Source organism: Haliotis asinina, chromosome 2 (genome assembly GCF_037392515.1).
Source record: "Haliotis asinina isolate JCU_RB_2024 chromosome 2, JCU_Hal_asi_v2, whole genome shotgun sequence".
NCBI lineage: Eukaryota > Metazoa > Mollusca > Gastropoda > Lepetellida > Haliotidae > Haliotis > Haliotis asinina.
In genome coordinates, this window is record NC_090281.1 from 1,014,179 (window position 1) to 1,036,626 (window position 22,448).

Consider the following 22,448-nt stretch of genomic DNA (forward strand, 5'->3'; position numbering starts at 1 on the left):
ATATGAAAGCCGACGAACCTAACTTGTACTACTTGAGGGATGGGCCGGGTAGGGGTTTTGTAAGAGAAGAATTATTGATCGTACCGTACGGCACAGTGTTACCTCCAACACACGTTAAGTAGTAGGGGTAATAGTAGCAAGAGCTAATAGCCCAACCAAAGCCTTATTTAGTAAATAAGGCTTTGTAGAGACATTTCTTGAAAGTGGTCCAGAACTGTCATTGTATATACTACTCCTTGGGTGTTTAAACGAGAGGGCTTGCTTTTGTAAAATCCTGGTATCCCTGTTCATGGTTGTGAAGTAGTGTATACATAAAACAACAGCCTGTCATCTTTCCAAATGTCCATGACATGATGTAGGTAAAGACTTAAAGGGAAACAAAACCCACCCTCAGTTGTCTCACCAGTGCCATTTTAATTATTCTGCATTATTACTAGACACCTGATGTTTTTTCTGTGTGCATTGTGATGACAATTCCTGACATCATCGCCCATAATCAAGGAAAGAATATACCATGTTATGTAGTAATTGATATTTAGGCTTTCAGTTATGTTTTTTGAGTCTCTTGTAATTGTTGTATTGGGTTTTGGAAATAATTTTTGTATAAATTCATTTATAAATATTATTTGGGAAGGGAGAACAAGAGGAATTCTTATTATGATAAGAATTTCAGTTTGGCTGTAGGTCTTATTATGTAACCTTATCGTTTATGATTCTTTCACCCTGATGTCAGGCTGACATCTGACTGGCTTATCACCTAGATTTCAAGGGCAGCGTTTGTCGTTCCTTGTTGCTGGCTTGCCTTGTGTCCAATTATCTGTCTCTTCCCACTCTCTGTCTGCTCTTTCGCTGTAATGCCTAATTTAACCCTACAAATCAAAAAGGGTTCTACAGTCACAGGAATCACAGCAGTTCACAATTCCACCATATAAACTTAGAACCAATGGTTACAAGGCTTTCAGCTTAGTTGGTCCTAGACTGTGGAATGATCTTCTTGTTCAACTCCACTCAGGACTTCTGCCTCTTTATACTGTTTCAAGTGCAACCTCGAGACAGGAAAGCATACTCCTACTAAACAAATTTGTAGCACTTTGAGCACGCACTAGTGCATGGAGTCTAGCACAATACAAATACACTGTATTGTCATTATTGTACAGATTAAGATAGAAATGCATCAGACAGGTTTCGGGTGATCCTGGCACAGTCAGGCTGGTAAGGCTCATCATCAGCTCAGGGCCCCTGTCCCCTCTACACGCAGCCCAGACAGCGAATGGAACTTCTCTTAGGAAACATGGCCTAGTGGAACCCATCAAGAACTTTCGGGGGGATATGGAAACTCCCCAACACTGCAGCTTTCTGCATTACCCAGACTGTAAGAAGGGCTGTGTTCCCGGTGAAGAACCCGGGCACTCTCCTGATCTGCACCAAGAGACCAGGAGGTACCAAACCAAGGGCACCAAGAACCATGGGGAGCCTGATGACAGTGTACTTTGGATGCAAGTGAGACATTTCAAAGGCGAGGTCCTTATATTTATCATGCTTTTCCTGAATCTTGCCAAACAGGTTGCTGTCAAAAGGTACAGAAAATTCAATGATATAAGTAATTTCATTGGTTTTATCAAAAGGGTCAAGATCAGGCTTCTTGGCCAGAATTTTTCTGAAGCTGAATGTGGGCCTGTTACATATAAGTTTGAAATCATCAGTTTCCATGACGCTGTGGACATGTTCAGGGTCGTACCATGGATGGACCTCGGGGTCAAGCCAAAGGCATGGCAAAGACGGTAGGTGAAACAGCAGGCCATGTCATCATGTCTTTTCAGATATGCTGTTTGTGCCAAGGAAGGACATCCACTGACAAGGTGTTGGACAGTCTCTGTAAAGTCATTGCAAAGACGACATTTCATATTGATATATTCTTTAAGAATTACATTCTTCTCGATTGCGAGTGGGAAGTGACTGGTCCTGAGCAGCAAAAACGAAGCCCTCAGTTTCACATTTGAGACCAGCTGACTTCATCCGGGCGAAGGAGTGAGTTGGATTGCTGTTCTGTTCCATACACTCCATGTACAAACGATGCTTCTCAGAAAGCTTCTCCACAAAGGACTGACTCTGAATAGACTTGGTGAAGGACTTCACCTGGTTTACTCCCATTGCTGTACCATCCAGCAGTACATCACCATCAACAAAAGCAACTGCAAATTTCAAATTGTATCCAACAACCTTAGCACACTTAAAATAGCTGTGGAATTCCTTGCTTTCATCATGAGTCTTCACATGGATCACCAGAGTATCACCGATAAATAAGTAAGTGCAAAAGTACACAATAAAATTCTGTCATGAAGAGCCTCCACATTAATTAAACCCCGACATCCAGAATTGATTGGCATATATAAACAATTAAGAGAGGAACGAGGGGGTGTGCTCTGTTATCAGACATGATCCTTCTGGTCAGGTGGTCAAGACTCGATGTCTTGTTTTTTCCAGTCAACTACTCCAAAGGAATAGGAGAGGACTGGCACAGCAAAAGTATTGGTGGTTTGACCTTGTTTCGAGCATTTAGCTCTGAGCTCCAGATTTTCTTTAAAGAAGATTTATACTCGGCCTGAAGTTTGTCTTTAATCTGGGCTTTCTTGAGCTTGTCTCAAACTTGCATTCCAAGATAGGTGTAGGCCTGAACTTCCACAAGATGCTCAATAACTCCTCCCCTTTGTAACTTGACCGATCCATCATTAGTTACCTTGCCATGCTTCCGATGAAGAGTGTTACATTTGTCAAGTCCAAAAGTTATGCCAATATCATTAGAAAAGGACTTGCCAAAGAGAACCTGTTCTTTCAAACTGGCATCTCCTTTGGCAAGGAGCTCAATGTCATCCATGTAGAGGAGATGAGTAACAGATGTTGGGATTCTGTGATGAGGAGGTCCGTAATGTTAACCCTCTTCCCTATTGAGCAGAAAACTCGCAGGATGTGAAGACAAACAAAAAAGCAAAGGACTGAAGGAATCGCCCTGAAATATTCCGCTTCTGATTGGAATAGACTCCAATGATTGTGTATTCAAACATGTGATAGGAAAGTTTTTTGGTTCAGTCAAGTCTCCTTTCTTTTAGGGAATATTGTGCGACCTTTGCCGAACCTTGGAGGAAAATCACCTGTGTCAATGAGAGAACTGATACAGTGAAGTAATGGTGTTTGGAGACAGGGAAACAATTTCCAATACCAGTCTCGAATGCCATCCGGCCCTGGAGCTGTATTAGATTTGGACTTTATGATGACACTTTTCATGCAACCTGATGAGATGGTCGTAATCACTGACCCATGTGCCTTAAGGTTACAGTAACCAGGTTCAGACCTAAAGTCAACAACAATCTTTAACAAATAAAAGTGCAGTGACTGTGATGACTTTGTGTACTCACTGTTCCTTACTAGCTGCTTAACTTTGATGTCTTACCACATTTCCAGTCTTTTGCCAGTTATAATGATTTAATCAGTGTGAAAATGTGTGAAGTATGGCATATAGTATTAGGCTCTCTCTGTCCGTCTATATGTACTTGGGAGTTGGAACCGTTGACTAGATTCTTTTCATATCTGGTACCAAGGTTTATCACAGTAAACAAAAGGTCCTAGTTAGGTTGGGTGACCCTGACCTCCATTTCAAGGTCACAGGGGGACTTGAATGTTTTACCCTTGTCATCAAGATATCTCAAGTACTGTTCACTGGACAATCTTCATATTAAAACCAAGCTTCATCTAGGAAAGGTACAGGTCCTTGACCATTTTGGTGACCTTCACATAATTTTCAAGGTCATGGCAGCACTTTATTTCAGCATGTTATCCTGCATGTTAAGCTTGTCAGTGGGATACCTCAAGAACCATTCACTGGATTTTACTCATGTTTGACCCAAGCTTGATGAAGTGAAGGTGCTGGACCCAGTTGTTTTGATGACCTTCACATAATTTCCAAAGTTGCTGCGACACTTTCAGATTTCAGCATGTTAAATTGCATGTTAAGCTTGTCATCAAGATTTCTCATAGAATGTTACCCTGGATTTTCCTCATAGACTTTCAAGACTTCTCTTTATGACTATTTTGGCATATATTTCCTTATCCTGACTCATGTTTATTATGCTTATGTCCTTCTTCTGTGTGAATGATAGTAGAACACTTGAATCCTTGGTAGTTCCCATAAAAGTTCACTCACCCAGAAGATGCCTGCCCTTTCCTGCCAAAATGGTCCTGTGACTTGTCATGTTTGTTAGTCTCTCCTTCATAGCCCAAGCACATGGCTGGGTGAGCCCTGGAACATTTGAATCCCTTGTAGTTCCCGTTGAAGAGGACACAGAAGTTCACTCACTCATGGGTTGCTTCCCTTGTGGACTTTCCCACCAAAAAGGTCACATTACTGACCACGCTTGTCAGTCTCTCCTTCATCGCCCAAGTGGAAGGTTAGGGGAGCACAGGAGTCCTTGTACTGCAGTGTCTCCTTTTAATATCGATCCATGTATCCACATTTTAGCTGTGTATGGTTTATGGTTTATAATTATATCCCCGCTACAAAGTAATGAGGGTATACAGTATTTATTCTGTCTGTCTTTCCGTCCTTTCATCCTTTTATCCCGAAACTTTGTCCTGAGTATATCTGTTAAAGATTACATGCTAGGTTCACCAAACTTCACACACATATTAATCATTACCCATAGATGTGCCTTTTTCTATTTTGAAGTTTTTCAAAAGATTGATTTTTGCTGTTTCCATGGGAACATAACTTAGTGCCCAAAAAGTTTGATGGCTTGTCCAAAGCATATCTCTTAATGTTTATATGCTAGATTCAGCAAACTTCACACACATGTTAATCATTAACCATAGATGTGCCTTTGGCTATTTTGAAGTTTTTCTGAATTTTTTAATCCCCTCGGCTGGGGAACATAGTCGATGCCTCGTCTGTCTGTCCGTCCGTCTGTAATCATTTTGTTTCCGGAGTCTATCTCAAAAACCGTTCAGTATTTTTAGACCAAAATTGGTGGATATAATAAACTCTGGTGGATATAATAAACTCTGGTGGATATAATAAACTCTGGTGGATATAATAACCTGAACTATGGTTGTGCCTGTTGCTATTTACAGATTTCTGTCATTTTTATTTTTTTAGGTTTTCCATGGAACATTTTGTAACCATTCAATAATTTTCTGCAAAACTTGGTGGATATATCAATCAGAACCTTAAGTGGTACCTTTTGCTATTTACAGATTTTTGTGATTTATTATTTTCTTCACCTCAAAATGGAGGGATGGACTCAGTTTCAGGAGCATGGTTGGAAAACTTCTTAATATCTTTCTGCAAAACATGGCAGATGTGTTAGCTAGACCCCATTGTGGTGCCTTTTGCTGTTGACAAATTTTTGGCATTTTATTATTTCCCGGTTTCCATCGAAATAATTCGGACTTAGTCTCAAAAGGGATGGATGGGCTTCATTTCCGGAGCAGAAATCTAAAAAAATTTGATATCTTTCAACAGATTTTGGCAGATATATGTGACAGATCTTGAAGTGGTGCCTTTTGCTGTTAACATCCCACTCCAGGAAGATTGCTCTTCAGAGGTCCTTTAATGAAGATATTGTGCCTTCTGTCGAAGCAGTGTTTGCTGATCTGCTGATTTTACTCTCTGAAGTTACAGTTACCAGTAAAGCATCACAGCATCATCCCTCTACAGTGAGACCAGCATCTCCAACAACATAATCAGCTCATCAGCTATTTGAAGACTAGCTGTCACCAACACAGACATCAGGTACCAGAGACAGGAGCAGTGTAACCTCGTCACAGCTGCAAGGAAGTATAGAGGGAGGCTCGGTGTTCTCAAATGCTTCAATTACTCTGAATCAGTCCCAGTCTGTTATGCAGAACTTGGACTCTGGGCTTTCATGAAGCAGTTTACAGAACAGATAGTGACTGTGATGGAATGTTATCTTGCCTAAGAAAGGACTGTGTACCAAAACTCTACACTCGAGGTTTGTGTACCTGTTCCTGAAAAAATTATCCCCACATCTTACTACTTTACAGTGAAGATGATATGCACGAATGTCAGCGTGAGAAGATCCTTACAGACAGAGGACTGTTGTCTTGGAAAATAGAGGCTCCACTCATCCTCGGATCTGCAACAGTCCATGAATGAATCCTCATCTTCCAGAATGTCAAGCAGGATAGAATCCCCGTTGAAATCCTGTTGCTTCGTTTCAGAATCCTCCAGCTCACACAGATACAAATCAGTGTCATCTACAGACAGGGAGAAACATTCATCAAGGGATCATTCGCAAAAAGCACACATGGGAGATGTAACATTCATGAAAGGATCTTTCGCAAATGGACGATACACAAAGTTACAGTTCATTGGATCTGAAAGTATTAGACAGAACTTGTACAGATTAAGAGGGTGACATTGTCTTCTCTGAAGCTGAGTTTACATTGTGGATGGCAAATGAATTGGACTTCGATAACGCAACCAGATACCAGAATCGCATGTACCATCCTTTAAAGCTAAGAGATTCCCTAAGCATCACATAGAACAGTTTATGAAAGCACCAGACTTGGATGACAGTTACAAATTTATCAATGAATCTCATAACAAGTCCTACAAGGTGGAAGATTACTCAACTGGAAACTACAACTAGAAATACGTTCTGCGGCTTGGCAAGATCCAAAGCAATTGACGAGGCGCTGATATCAAGGCTCCACAACCCAGCACAGAAGAAGATAGGATGATCCTCTCAGTGTTACTTCAAAGTTACACAGAAAAAGGATTGGCACTTTATCTCGAAACACCTGGCTTCGACATCGACAGGTCTTACCCTGTTACAGAGAAAAGGTCTGCTGTTGTCATGCTTGTGGAGTGATAGATTTACCAAATCCCTGTCAAGAGCTTCATGATTGGTGCTTGCTTTTTTAGGCGATGGAATTGAGTAAGTCACCAGGGAGTTCACTCATGATTCCAGGGAGATGATGACGATTAAGTCGATTGATACAGGCCTCACAGAGATACAGTAACAAGTCGAAGTTCCCAGGTGTACAGAAATTAAAGGAGACAAAATACTCCAGGAGGTGGGAAAAGTTCTTTTCGACGCCCATCCGGGAACACCAGGAATGCCTCTGGGAGCGGGAACACTCCCATAGGTTACAGAGGATCAAGATGCTGAAGATGGGTTCAGAATGAATGTACACTTCAACCATAAGCTGTCACTGTACAGCCGTCAACAATGGATGTCTACAAAATTATTGGGAAAATTGGGGAATCATGGAGGACAACTGTCTCAGAAGTGCTGTGAAGAATGCCGTAGAACTGGTAGAGCAACATCACTTAATGCTTGACTTCTACTCCCCAGTTTTCCCAGTACCGAAGAACTCCAAGGGGAAGTTATTATTATATACTAGACGTTTGTATAGCACCAATATCCAGTTTGTCAATTCAGATGCTCAAGGACACTTTGTTTTTCTGCTCATCATTGGATGTCCCATCACAACGGCACATCATATTTTCAATCTCAACTCCCTGGGGATCATGCAACTCATGCAGCCTACTATGCGCACCATGTTAATGTGGCTTTCCCATCTTTACAAGGTACCCAATCAGAGCTGGGTGGACTGGGACATGTTTACAGCACATTGCTGTACCCACGTGCTGTTTGTATTCGCATAGCCACCATCTACCAACAGATTCGTTGGTTCTTTTTAGTGCACAGAGTTGTGTACTGCACGCAAGGGATTGTCACAACACTGAAAGAGTTTGAACACAAAGTTGACTCCAAGGTTTTTACACCCGGTCACAGGTGGGCTCAATCCCAGCACCTCCATGCTTGCAGGATTACTAGCCTGGCGCTTTAGACAGCTTGCCCACCGTGCCTCCAAAGTTTAATGTTCAAATATGAAGTTCAGGCTGATTTACAATAAGAAAAGATTCAACCAAGACTACCTACTCAAGCCAGACAGATTCAAGATATTCACCTTAACCCAACTCAAACAACTCTTCCATCCAGCAGACTACCTGGCCAGCATAGACCTAACAGGTATGTACCTGCACATTTCAATTCATCAGGATTCAAGAAAGTATCTGACATTCCTGTTTAAAGGTCGACACTTCCAGTTGAGCAACCTGTCATTTCCAATATCGTCTGCCCCATGGTTGTTTACATGAGTGACCAAGCCCATTGAGTGATCTACATTGTCAAGGTCTACACAGTGAGTGCCTAATATATTTGCAAGTTGGGATTCAAGTTCATCAGTCAACTCAGACAGCAGCTAGACTTCACCTTCAAACAGCTCGCACAGCTAGGATGACTAATGAACTTGTTTGAGTCAGAGTTTGAGGAAGATTTACGGTTCCTGGGAATAAGATTCATCACAAAACAGAATCGCATTATGGTTCCAGAAGATCGTTGGGTCTGGAAACATAATATGCATGAGTTGGGATAATGAAAAAATATGAAAATTTAAATGAGGAAGACTAGGGGGATACTTTAGCCAACTATTTTGTTGTTGAGCCCCTGCAGGGCGGACGTGTGGAGTCTAAATGTCCACTTAAATTCAAGTGATCTCTTCTTTTCGGCAGTGCTAACAGGTTCAGGGTACTCTCTGAGTTGTGCGATGATTTCGTAGTTGAGATCTGATTTGCCATGTTTTTCTGAATTGAAGTGAATTGCAGCAGGTTGAATTCGCATAGCCACCATCTACCAACAGATTCGTTGGTTCTTTTTAGTGCACAGAGTTGTGGGTGATGTCAGTGAAGTGTTCATTCAGCCTCGTTTTGAAGCATCTTTTAGTTTCCCCTACATATTGTTTTTTGCACTTTTTGCAGGTAAGCAAATAAACCACATTTTTGTTGGTGCATCTGTATTGTCGTTTGCGGTATTTGACATCAGACACTGAACTGTGGAAAGTGTCTGACCGGTTTATTACGATGGAGATGTTGCAGTTCTGTTTATCACTCAAGTTGTCGATGAATGTGACTACCCGGACGCTGCTGATCTGTGGCGTGGTTTTTGGGGTATTCTAGTGAAGCTCATACCAGGTGATCCTTCAGGGTTTTATTTCTCCTCTAGGCCGCAATGTGGGGTGAGTTGAACACTTTTGGGCATATTTCTGATCTGGATAGCAAATGCCATCGCTTCTTGAGCTTTGAGATATAAATGTATGAGGTTGAGGCTGTGTTTTTTGTACTTCTCAGTGGAGGAGCAGATATGTTTGAGTCTAAGAAACTGACTATATGGGCCCTTAGTCTTGACATGTCTGGGGTGGCATGATGTGTACAACAGATAAGAGTGTGTGTCGGTGGGCTTGCAATATAAAGAAAAACATAACTTGTTGTTCTCCTTGTCTAGACTAGACTGTGTCTAGAATGGCTACCTTATTAGGTGAAAATTCAGCGTGAATTCTATTGTATAAGTTTCATTAAGGAATTTAATGAAGGCTTGTAGGTGGGACAGGCTTGTAGGTGGGACAGGCCTGTAGGTGGGACAGGCCTGTAGGTGGGACAGGCATGTAGGTGGGACAGGCATGTAGGTGGGACAGGCATGTAGGTGGGACAGGCCTAGTGTGCATACCAGGAAAATGTTGTCAATGAAGCGCATGTAGATGTGGGGTTGGTCAGCATGTATTGAGAGGAGTTTAGTTTCTAATTCCCCCATGAATATATTGACATATGATGGTGCTAGTTTAGTGCCCATAGCCGTGCCTCCTACCTGCAGGTAGTGTTGGCCGTTAAAAACGAAATTGTTTTTGTGAAGTACAGTTTTGTGAAAGCCCTGGGAATACCGGCGGCACTGATTTGCCAGTCGGGCTTGTGTCTACGAATTGCTCTGGTGACAGCTAACAGACTCTCTTGGTTAGAGATGTTCATGTAGAGTGATGTGACGTCTAGTGTGACTAGGAGGACGTCCTGGTCAACAGGAATAGACAGTGATTCCAATCTTTGTATAAAGTGGGTGGTGTCCCGGACATAGCTGGGGTATTCCAAGACGAACTCCTTTATGTGTTCGTCCACTAAGCTACTGATTTTTTCAGTGGGAGTATTGTTGCAGCTTATAATAGGGCGGCCCGGGATTTTGCCTGGTCTGAGGCATTTGTGGATTTTAGGGAGTGTGTAAAATCTGCCTACTTTACAGTGATTGGGTACGAGGCCTAGAAACACTTTTTTCTGATATTTCCTCTTTGTCATAGAGATTGGTTAATTCTCTAGTGATTTGGGCTGAGAATGTTTCATTGGGATCGTCATCTAGTTTGCAGTAGAATTTATCATCCGAAAGTTTTCGTAATGATTCATTTATGTAGTCCAAAGTATTTTGAATTACTACTGCAGAGCCCATATATGCCTTTTTAATAATGATTTCATTATTATTTTTGAGAGCAGCGAGTGCGGTCATTTCAACACGAGTAAGGTTGTGATGTTTGAATTTTGTGTCTTTCAGTTTGAAGAAATTTGGTGACTGCTTTGAAGAATGATTCCAAGCTTGTGGGTTCCAGTTGCTTTTTGGTCCAAACGTTTTATCAAGGGGTGAGACGTTAGTGGTCTCTCCTACGTCACTAAAGTAGTGAGTGAGTTTCAGCTTTCTAAAAAATGCTTTTAGATCAGTGAATGACTGACTTTTATTGGAGCATGTGGGTGTAGGGCCAAATGTTAAGCCTTTAGATAAGAGGCTCAATTCCGCTTCAGTTAGTTGATGATCAGACAGATTAACAACAAAACTCTGTTGGTAAGTTTCCGAGTTTTTATTTGCATCTGAATTGTTATTGATGTTCAGAGTGCTGATTGTATCACAAATGGAGCTGTTGTTGAGGTTTAGACTGTGGATGAGCAGGGCAATGGCCTGTTTTAGGTCCTTCCTGTTGCTGGTCGGTTTGCGATTGTTTCCCGGTCGGTGGCGTGGTCCGGTTTGGCGTGGTCCGGGTGGCGGGCGGCGTACATTGGGTTGGCGGCGGCGTCTGCTAGCGCTCTTAGATCTAGACCTAGGCCGGTGGATTGTTGGCTTGAATGTGTTCCCTTCAATAAATTTATTGAAATGGAAAGGGTCATTTTTCTCATGTTGTTGGACCAGTTCATTGAATCTTTGGTCCAATTTTTGAAACAATACGTTGGTTTCACAGGTGGTTACTGTTTCAATGGCTTTGGCTATTGTAGACTTAGACTGTTAGTCTATGTCTGTTGGGATGCTGTTTTCGCATTCCTTAATGCTATTTTCCAGAGAGCAGGCGCATGTGTAAGCGTAACATGTCCATAGAGGCGGACTTGATGGTGGAGGCTCTAAGGGTGGCAATCTCCTCCGTGAAGGTAGCTTGTAGAGCAGGGGTTATGACCTATGCGCCTCAGACAGTACGCCCTTGGCAAGGCAGCATCACAGGAATTCCAAGTTCACACTCACTTGCTACTCACACTAGTGGCACCCCCCTGCTACTCACACTAGTGGCACCCCCCTGCTACTCACACTAGTGGCACCCCCCTGCTACTCACACTAGTGGCACCCCCCTGCTACTCACACTAGTGGCACCCCCCTGCTACTCACACTAGTGGCACCCCCCTGCTACTCACAATAGTGCCTATCCCACTCCGACGGGCCACACCGTCAGTTTCACTGTTGTATTTTAAGTAAAACTGATATTTCATAATTATCCTGACTCATGATGTCAAGCCCTCCAAGCCTCCCCACATCACACACTTCAGATTCAGCTAAGTCAAGTGCAAGGGCTTCTTTAGGAGAAAGTAACAAGCATGGCATACCTGTTTTCGTGGGAAAAGGGAGGCAATTTGTGGGTGAGAGAACTTTTACGTGCTCCTCAGGGAACTACGAGGGATTCAAGAGCTCCACATTTATACGCATAGAGGAAGGAGATAAGCATAAAAAGTACGAGTCAGGATGAGTATAAAGTATCAATTTTACTTGAAAAAATTACATTAATTTACATTGCAGCTGTGGTTGTGTTGTACTTCCCAATGTTAAATGTTAAAAGTCAGATATCAGTGTTTATTATGTGTGTTGTGTTCACAGGTTTCGCAGGTGTGACATTTGACTGTTTTGGGATAAACTAGTGTTCACTTGGTGTAGAGTCAAGGATGCTGGGAACATTGGTAACAGCAGTTCCCTTGGTGGTGACTTTGGCAGCTGCGATCTACTTCATTCGCCGCAGTTTGCAGCAGTGTGGAGCCATCAGAGATGGTTTTGCTGAGACAAGGGGAGACTGGCAACCACAGCCTGACTCAGGGTATCACTCAGGTGAGAGGTTGTCAAGGTGACAGTAATACTGTACAAGTGATGTATCATTGTGGGTGATTGTGATGTGGTCACTGAGAGTCATGTAATGTTATGGGTCACTGTGCAGTTGACACTGAGAGTATTTGGGATGGAGAGTAATGGTGATGCTGCTAGTGATTGTGATGGAGAGTTATTGTGACACTGTGATTGTGATGGAGAGTTATTGTGACACTGTGAATGTGATGGAGAGTTATTGTGACACTGTGAATGTGATGGAGAGTTATGGTGATGCTGCTAGTGATTGTGATGGAGAGTTATTGTGACACTGTGAATGTGATGGAGAGTTATGGTGATGCTGCTAGTGATTGTGATGGAGAGTTATTGTGACACTGTGAATGTGATGGAGAGTTATGGTGATGCTGCTAGTGATTGTGATGGAGAGTTATTGTGACACTGTGTGTGATTGTGATGGAGAATCATTGTGACACTGTTTGTGGTTGTGATGGAAAGTTCTTGTGACACTGTTGTGATTGTGGTGGAGGGTCGATGTGACACTGTGAGAGATTGTGATGGAGAGTCATTGTGAAACTGTGTGTGATTGTGATGGAGAGATATTGTGACACTGTGAGTGATTAGGATGGAAAGTTATTATGACACTGAGTTATTTTGACACTGTTAGTGATTGTGGCGGAGAGCTATTATGACAGTGAGAGTTATTGTGACACTGTGAGTGATTGTGATGGAGAGTTATATCGACACTGTGATCAATTATAATGGAGACTTATTGTGACACTGTGAGTGACTGAGACTCTTGGTGAGAGGTGACTCTAAGGGGCAGACCGATTGTAACCATGGTGAGAGAGAGTATTTGTGTAGCCATGGAAGTGTTTGTAACATGGACATAAACCTGAAGTGTGCTTCTCACTGTATATGAGGTCATCTCTTGTTTTCCTACAATATCAGCATTTGAGGTTTTTGTTTTGTAAGGACAGGTTTTACTTTTTGTTAGAAAGACCTCTTCCCAGGTTTTACTTTTCATTAGTAAGACCTTTTTCCAATCGTCTTTTCCTAACTCTGTGTGAACATCAACATTCAAATGATCTATGTGTGTTTGAAATCAACTGAAAAATATCATTCAAGATTAAGCTCAAGGTGCATATATTTTCCCAAGATTAGAAAAGCAATTCTCTGATTTGTAAGCAGACAAATCACCGGGCCAACGAAGGAAGTGGGGTTGAATTATCTATTTAAAGTTACTGTCATTAAATTGATTTTATGTGTGCTTCAGTTAGGTAATTATCCATCAGTGATGGTATATACAGTCGAACCCTGTTTACCTGGATCCCATTTTTGTGTGAAACGAAACTTACGGTCATTAATTCTACTTACTTAACTGGACCTCGCGCTTCCGGACCCGGACGGGGAATTCCCGGACCATTCCCATACATTTCGATTGAAAAATGATTCAGTTATCCAGACAGAGATCTATGCAACATGCATGTGTATGTGTCACGTCAATACCGTTTGTTTCATTCATGAAGATCCTCATAAAGTCATCCAAACTTATGGATATAGGAGACAACGCCATATCACGCTTGTATGTTTTAGTCAGCCAGGCTTTACAAGTGACCTGAATGACGGGAGCAGTTATTGCAACATATAAGAGAGCAATCCTTGTATTGCAACATCCCTCCTTTTGTGAAGTGAATATCTCTTATACATAGCAATGAAGGAATGACCATCTCCGGTTACACTGAACAGCAAAATTTGCTATAGATCTTCGTGCAGTTATAGTAAAATTAAAGACTGCCATATGAGTAATTCAGCTCGGTTAAACTCACTTGAACTGTTAAAATATAAACTGTAAGTGGAGCAGAAATTAAGAGTCCATGCCTCTCTGGCACAAATCCACTTGCTTAAAATTATCCTTATGGTAAAATAACTTGAAAAGTCTTTAATCGACACTTAACATTTAAAGTGCCTGACACTATCCAACCTAGGTAGTAAAGTCATTGAACTTCTTTGGCACTCTCAAAGTTCTACCACTCCTAGTTGTCATGGTACAAGGTTTGGTGTCGCTGGTACTGGCGTTTGAGCTGAGACCAGTATTGGTGTTGGTTGAGACACTGGAGCATTCACTGCAGAATCTATCTCTGATGGAGGTTTAAGGAACCCCGTTTCTTGTCTGTCTGTAGTTCTCTCAGGTGTTATCCTGACACTATGTCGAACAACCCCTCTGCCTGTTTCCACTTCATAGCTCCTCTCGTCCAGTCTTTTGGCTACCACACCTTTCTGAAACACTTTACTGTTAACGGAAAATGGCTTAATACTAACCACATCTCCTTCTTCCAGAGGTTCCAAGTCCTTCGCATGCCTGTCATAATTTGACTTCTGCTTCTTTTGCTGAGCGAACAGTTTCTGTCTCTCGTTTGCATAACCAGTTGTTCTAGGCTTGAGGAGGTTTGCACTTGTTGGTAGTAGCGTTTTACAATGCCTGTTCATGAGACGTTGTGCTGGACTAGATCCCACTCCAGTAGGTGTGTTCCGGTAGTCTAACACTGCAAGATATTGGTCATTACCTCTGTCTATTGCTTTACGTAGTAGTCGTTTAGCTGTCTTCACTGCTGATTCCGCCTTGCCATTGGCTCTGCTGTTGTACGAGCTTGACATGACATGTTCAATGTCCCAATCAACCATGAATTTTTGGAATTCATCAGACTTGAACTGTGGACCATTATCACTGATGACTTTGTCAGGGATTCCATAACGAGAGAAATGAGCTTTCAACTTCTTTATCACTGTTTGAGATTTTGTGTCCTTCAGGTAGTCAATTTCCCAGAAATTACTAAAATAATCCACTGTGATCAAATAGTCTCTGTTCTCAAGAGTGTCAAAAACTGTCAAAACTAATTTGAACATCAAACATGCCGCGTGTTGTCATTGGAGTAACAACATGGCGGATGCGTACTCAGTGTCAACTGGAGTGTAATCCGGACAATAACCGTGCAAAATGTCAAACTTAATTGAACACCTGACTTTCTGCATTGTTAAATGCAGGACTATGAACCTGTAAATACATGTATATATACAAAAGTACACATACTTTGATCAATATTCATATTTTTATCATGCCATCAAATAAACGTAGTGTTCATTAAAGTTCATTTTGTGTTTTCTCTTCAATCTTGTCACACCGTGGACATTCTCTAGATTTTAAAGCGATTATCCAGTCACTGCCTTTCTTTATGTAAACAAAATGATACAATATATCTAATTGGCTAAACTGTTTGCATGCCACTGCCTCTCCATGTGTTCGAGAAGGTGAGTTGACATCGGCATCTGAAAAGAAGGAAGTCATTGCTCACTTCTAACTCACATACATTTTAATATCTGAACGATTAGTAACAATCATGTATACTGTTACATTATGGGAGAAAGTCTACCTCGCAATCTGAAATTTCCCTGTGTTTGGAAAAAAATGACAGTGCCAGTTTGACAGCGCTACTACTGACAACTACTGACCATATCATACCACATTAGCAGATTTGCGTATTAAAGATTGGTCTTACCGAAAGAAAACACAGAGACACTTTTGTAAGTTTTATTTTCTCCGTCACACACAAGTTTCGTAACCATTCACAGATGCACATACTGTGCGTTTCTTATATACACACGCACACGTGTACCAAATGCAATGTATATATACGCTCTTGTTGCTGGGTCTTTCACTCGACCTATATTCATGTGAGCAATAACACTGGTGTCTAATAACACAGGGGGTTGTCCATGGACCCCGAGACCCACGTTATTGCGAGGGGCGACTGTATCTGCAGCATGACTTGCACATCTCAATGTACTGTTTGATTTCATCTGGCATGTGTGGCCAGTACAAACACTCTCTAGCTCGCCGAAGACAGCCTTCAATTCCTATGTGAGACATATGTATTCTTGTCTTTATGAGCGTGCTTAAACTGTGCGGTATGATCAGACGTTCTCCACGAAACAGCAGACCATTTTGTAGAGTAATTTCGTAATTTCTTGTCTTCAGCCCAACCATACAGGATGACAAGTTTCAGTTTCTGCAGCACTTCATCCTTTTCTGTTTCCTGACGGATTTGCGAAAGTCTCTTATCAGTTATTGGCAAGAATTTTGCCATGTTCACACATGAGAATTCCTCATCCTGATTCTCATCTGAGGGTAGATGTGCTCTTGAAAGGGTGTCTGCTAAGACTACCTCTGTCCCTTTCCTGTATTTCACTGTCGCGTCATATTGCTGCATTGCCAGTATCATGGCTTGTACTGGGTGCACTATGCAAAGGTTTGTTTGTAATTGACTCTAGAGGACGATGATCATTCTCTACAAGCACTTTACGTCCAAGTGTGTATGTATGGAATAGGTTTGTTGTTCTGCAACAGCACTGCTCCAAGACCCAGTCTAAGTAAACTTAGTCTCAGTGTATTTCGTTACACTCCACCACTGAGTCTAACGAAACCTAGTAGAAGGTCGCGTCAGGTAACCTTTGAGCGACCAGTGACTGTCCAATCAAACGCAAGACCGTTAAATAGATTTAACCAATCAGACAACGGCTACTATTTAGGGATCGGAGGGACTTTCAAAATATTCAGGTCACCGACACAGATCTCTCCATAAACAAAAAACTGCTGCATATAACACAGTTATTTGACCTACAGTATATATGCTTTGGGGTTTCTGTTGACATGGTTACCATTAGCTAATATTTCCGCAAGATGTCATCCTTGAATATTGCCAAAAACACCATTTTCAGCGACTGTTTACTCACCGTTGTCATGGTTGTACGTACGCCGTGTGCAGTCTGATTGGTCAATTTCAAAGGTTACCTGACGCGACCTCCCATAAGGTTTTGTTAGACTCAGTGGTGGAGTGTAACGAAATACACTTGGACTAAGTTTACTTAGACAGCTCCAGGACCAAGTGAGCTTGCACCGCTCTGTAACGTCAGCTCTGTATATCCTCCACATTCTGAGGTTGAGGCATATCTGCCACAGCCTTGACTTTCTCAGCCTTGAGTCCCTTGTCCGTTATCACATGACCAAGAAAAGTCACTTCTTTCCTACACAGCCTCAGTTTCTCTTTCTTCAATCTGATGCCCAACTCTCGACATCTCCTCAACAGTGTATGCATGTTTTGATGATGATCAATAACAGCTTCACTTTAGTCTTTGCCTCTTCAACAGATGAGAATATCATCAACGATGCACTTCACTCCTTTCAGGCCATCCAATGCCTGATGAAATCTCTTCTTAAATATCTCAGGAGATACACTTAGACCAAAAGACAGTCTGGTCCAATGAAAGTGACCAAAAGGCGTACCAAATGTGCAAAGTAGGTTTGATTCAGTGTCTAAATCCAAGTGCCAGAAACCAGCAGCCAAATCACACATGCTAAATACCTTAGCATCTCTCAAATCGGGCAATATTTCATCAATTGTTGGCAACTGATAATGTTCCCGTCGAAGGGCTACATTGAGGTCTTTTGGGTCAATACATACCCTAAGGCCTCCAGATCGTTTCTGGGCATTCACTAAGGAGCTAACCCAATCTGTGGGCTCATCCACAGGTACAATCACTCAAAGCTTCACTAAGCGATCAAGTTCCTTTTTCGATTCATCCCTGTTAGATATCGGAACTCTGTTCTGCTGCAACACACATGGTTGCACTTCAGGATCAACATATAGATGAACTTTGCCTGGTAACTGCCCAACCTCACTGGCAAATACATCTGAAAACGACTTTATGAGCTTTTCAGCAGATGTCACATCATTCTGTTGTGGTGACGGTATTCCTACAGAATTTATCCTCACAAAGTTTTCCTCATTGACGGTCAAAAGCTCCATTTGTTGCACTGCATTTGATCCCAGCAATGGTACTAGCCTGTTCGTGTCATCAGACACAACCACAAATTCCACTTTGTATGTCTTTCTGTTCTTAGGGTTCTTCCACTGAATCCTAGATACACCATCAGGGTGTAATACTGAACCATTCCACATCTGACAGAACTTTTTGAGTAGGTGACACAATCACATCAGGTCTCAAATGCCTACTCGGCAATATGTTCACAGACGCACCACAGTCAATTTGAAATACAACCCGAACATCTTTTCCCACAGTCATCTCGGCATAAATGTCTGAGCCTCCAACTTGATTACATGTTTCGATGCAATCAAAGGTTACACCACTGATCAGTTCTGTTTCCTCATCACTGTCATCATAATCGTCATCTGACACAGCATTCACATGATTTAATTTTTTTCTGTTATGGCGACATTTTATCTTGAAATGATTTTTCCCGTGACATCTCTCAGACACTTTTCCCCATGCAGGACACTTTGTACGGTTCATCACGTTTCTGACCACAGAATTTACAGCTCGGACAATTTGGTTTCTGAGGTGGCTCATCAAATTTCTTCTGTGATTTTCTTTTTCCCTGTTTCACTTTATGCACTTCTTCAGTGTCCATGATTTTAACTCTCACTCCTTCAGCTTCAGCACTTCCTCAGTGTCCATGTCTCACTCCTTCAGCTTCAGCACTTCCTCAGTGTCCATGTCTCACTCCTTCAGCTTCAGCACTTCCTCAGTGTCCATGATTTTAATTCTCACTCCTTCAGCTTCAGCACTTCCTCAGTGTCCATGTCTCACTCCTTCAACTTCAGCACTTCCTCAGTGTCCATGATTTTAATTCTCACTCCTTCAGCTTCAGCACTTCCTCAGTGTCCATGATTTTAACTCTCACTCCTTCAGCTTCAGCACTTCCTCAGTGTCCATGATTTTAACTCTCACTCCTTCAGCTTCAGCACTTCCTCAGTGTCCATGATTTTAATTCTCACTCCTTCAGCTTCAGCACTTCCTCAGTGTCCATGATTTTAACTCTCACTCCTTCAGCTTCAGCACTTCTTCAGTGTCCATGATTTTAACTCTCACTCCTTCAGCTTCAGCACTTCCTCAGTGTCCATGATTTTAATTCTCACTCCTTCAGCTTCAGCACTTCTTCAGTGTCCATGATTTCAACTCTCACTCCTTCAGCTTCAGCACTTCCTCAGTGTCCATGATTTTAACTCTCACTCCTTCAGCTTCAGCACTTCCTCAGTGTCCATGATTTTAACTCTCACTCCTTCAGCTTCAGCACTTCTTCAGTGTCCATGATTTTAACTCTCACTCCTTCAGCTTCAGCACTTCCTCAGTGTCCATGATTTTAACTCTCACTCCTTCAGCTTCAGCACTTCCTCAGTGTCCATGTCTCACTCCTTCAGCTTCAGCACTTACTCAGTGTCCATGATTTTAATTCTCACTCCTTCAGCTTCAGTACTTCCTCAGTGTCCATGATTTTAACTCTCACTCCTTCAGCTTCAGCACTTCCTCAGTGTCCATGTCTCACTCCTTCAGCTTCAGCACTTCCTCAGTGTCCATGATTTTAACTCTCACTCCTTCAGCTTCAGCACTTCCTCAGTGTCCATGATTTTAACTCTCACTCCTTCAGCTTCAGCACTTCCTCAGTGTCCATGATTTTAACTCTCACTCCTTCAGCTTCAGCACTTCCTCAGTGTCCATGATTTTAACTCTCACTCCTTCAGCTTCAGCACTTCCTCAGTGTCCATGATTTTAACTCTCACTCCTTCAGCTTCAGCACTTCCTCAGTGTCCATGATTTTAACTCTCACTCCTTCAGCTTCAGCACTTCCTCAGTGTCCATGATTGTAATTCTCACTCCTGCAGCTTCAGCACTTCTTCGGTGTCCATGATTTTAATTCTCACTCCTGCAGCTTCAGCACTTCCTCAGTGTCCATGATTTTAACTCTCACTCCTTCAGCTTCAGCACTTCCTCAGTGTCCATGATTTTAACTCTCACTCCTTCAGCTTCAGCACTTCCTCAGTGTCCATGATTTTAACTCTCACTCCTTCAGCTTCAGCACTTCTTCAGTGTCCATGATTTTAACTCTCACTCCTTCAGCTTCAGCACTTCCTCAGTGTCCATGATTTTAACTCTCACTCCTTCAGCTTCAGCACTTCCTCAGTGTCCATGTCTCACTCCTTCAGCTTCAGCACTTACTCAGTGTCCATGATTTTAATTCTCACTCCTTCAGCTTCAGTACTTCCTCAGTGTCCATGATTTTAACTCTCACTCCTTCAGCTTCAGCACTTCCTCAGTGTCCATGTCTCACTCCTTCAGCTTCAGCACTTCCTCAGTGTCCATGATTTTAATTCTCACTCCTTCAGCTTCAGCACTTCCTCAGTGTCCATGATTTTAACTCTCACTCCTTCAGCTTCAGCACTTCCTCAGTGTCCATGTCTCACTCCTTCAGCTTCAGCACTTCCTCAGTGTCCATGATCTTAATTCTCACTCCTTCAGCTTCAGCACTTCCTCAGTGTCCATGTCTCACTCCTTCAACTTCAGCACTTCCTCAGTGTCCATGATTTTAACTCTCACTCCTTCAGCTTCAGCACTTCCTCAGTGTCCATGTCTCACTCCTTCAGCTTCAGCACTTCCTCAGTGTCCATAATCTTAATTCTCACTCCTTCAGCTTCAGCACTTCCTCAGTGTCCATGTCTCACTCCTTCAGCTTCAGCACTTACTCAGTGTCCATGATTTTAATTCTCACTCCTTCAGCTTCAGCACTTCCTCAGTGTCCATGTCTCACTCCTTCAGCTTCAGCACTTCCTCAGTGTCCATGATTTCAACTCTCACTCCTTCAGCTTCAGCACTTCCTCAGTGTCCATGATTTTAACTCTCACTCCTTCAGCTTCAGCACTTCTTCAGTGTCCATGATTTCAATTCTCACTCCTTCAGCTTCAGCACTTCCTCAGTGTCCATGATTTTAACTCTCACTCCTTCAGCTTCAGCACTTCCTCAGTGTCCATGATTTCAATTCTCACTCCTTCAGCTTCAGCACTTCCTCAGTGTCCATGATTTTAACTCTCACTCCTTCAGCTTCAGCACTTCCTCAGTGTCCATGATTTTAACTCTCACTCCTTCAGCTTCAGCACTTCCTCAGTGTCCATGATTTTAACTCTCACTCCTTCAGCTTCAGCACTTCCTCAGTGTCCATGATCTTAACTGTCACTCCTTCAGCTTCAGCACTTCCTCAGTGTCCATGTCTCACTCCTTCAGCTTCAGCACTTACTCAGTGTCCATGATTTTAATTCTCACTCCTTCGGCTTCAGCACTTCCTCAGTGTCCATGATTTTAACTCTCACTCCTTCAGCTTCAGCACTTCCTCAGTGTCCATGATTTTAACTCTCACTCCTTCAGCTTCAGCACTTCCTCAGTGTCCATGTCTCACTCCTTCAGCTTCAGCACTTCCTCAGTGTCCATGTCTCACTCCTTCAGCTTCAGCACTTCCTCAGTGTCCATGATTTTAACTCTCACTCCTTCAGCTTCAGCACTTCCTCAGTGTCCATGTCTCACTCCTTCAGCTTCAGCACTTCCTCAGTGTCCATGATTTTAATTCTCACTCCTTCAGCTTCAGCACTTCCTCAGTGTCCATGTCTCACTCCTTCAGCTTCAGCACTTCCTCAGTGTCCGTGATTTTAATTCTCACTCCTTCAGCTTCAGCACTTCCTCAGTGTCCATGATCTTAATTCTCACTCCTTCAGCTTCAGCACTTCCTCAGTGTCCATGTCTCACTCCTTCAACTTCAGCACTTCCTCAGTGTCCATGATTTTAATTCTCACTCCTTCAGCTTCAGCACTTCCTCAGTGTCCATGTCTCACTCCTTCAGCTTCAGCACTTCCTCAGAGTCCATGTCTCACTCCTTCAGCTTCAGCACTTCCTCAGTGTCCATGTCTCACTCCTTCAGCTTCAGCACTTCCTCAGTGTCCATGATTTTAACTCTCACTCCTTCAGCTTCAGCACTCTTTCAGTGTCCATGATTTTAACTCTCACTCCTTCAGTTTCAGCACTTCCTCAGTGTCCATGATTTTAATTCTCACTCCTTCAGCTTCAGCACTTCTTCAGTGTCCATGATTTCAACTCTCACTCCTTCAGCTTCAGCACTTCCTCAGTGTCCATGATTTTAACTCTCACTCCTTCACCTTCAGCACTTCCTCAGTGTCCATGTCTCACTCCTTCAGCTTCAGCACTTCCTCAGTGTCCATGATTTTAACTCTCACTCCTTCAGCTTCAGCACTTCCTCAGTGTCCATGATTTTAACTCTCACTCCTTCAGCTTCAGCACTTCCTCAGTGTC

The 22,448-nt window shown here is 42.5% G+C and overlaps 1 protein-coding gene across 1 annotated transcript in view; it reads left to right on the plus strand.

Annotated features, from left to right (window-relative positions):
- Window positions 1-22,448, plus strand: part of LOC137273092 (RNA-binding protein MEX3B-like) — a 62,472-nt gene that overhangs the window by 25,662 nt on the left and 14,362 nt on the right. Inside the window, exon 2 of the mRNA XM_067805540.1 lies at window positions 12,024-12,248. Coding sequence (XP_067661641.1) covers window positions 12,089-12,248 — 160 coding nt within the window. The 5' untranslated portion in view covers window positions 12,024-12,088. The remainder of the gene's footprint in view (window positions 1-12,023; window positions 12,249-22,448) is intronic.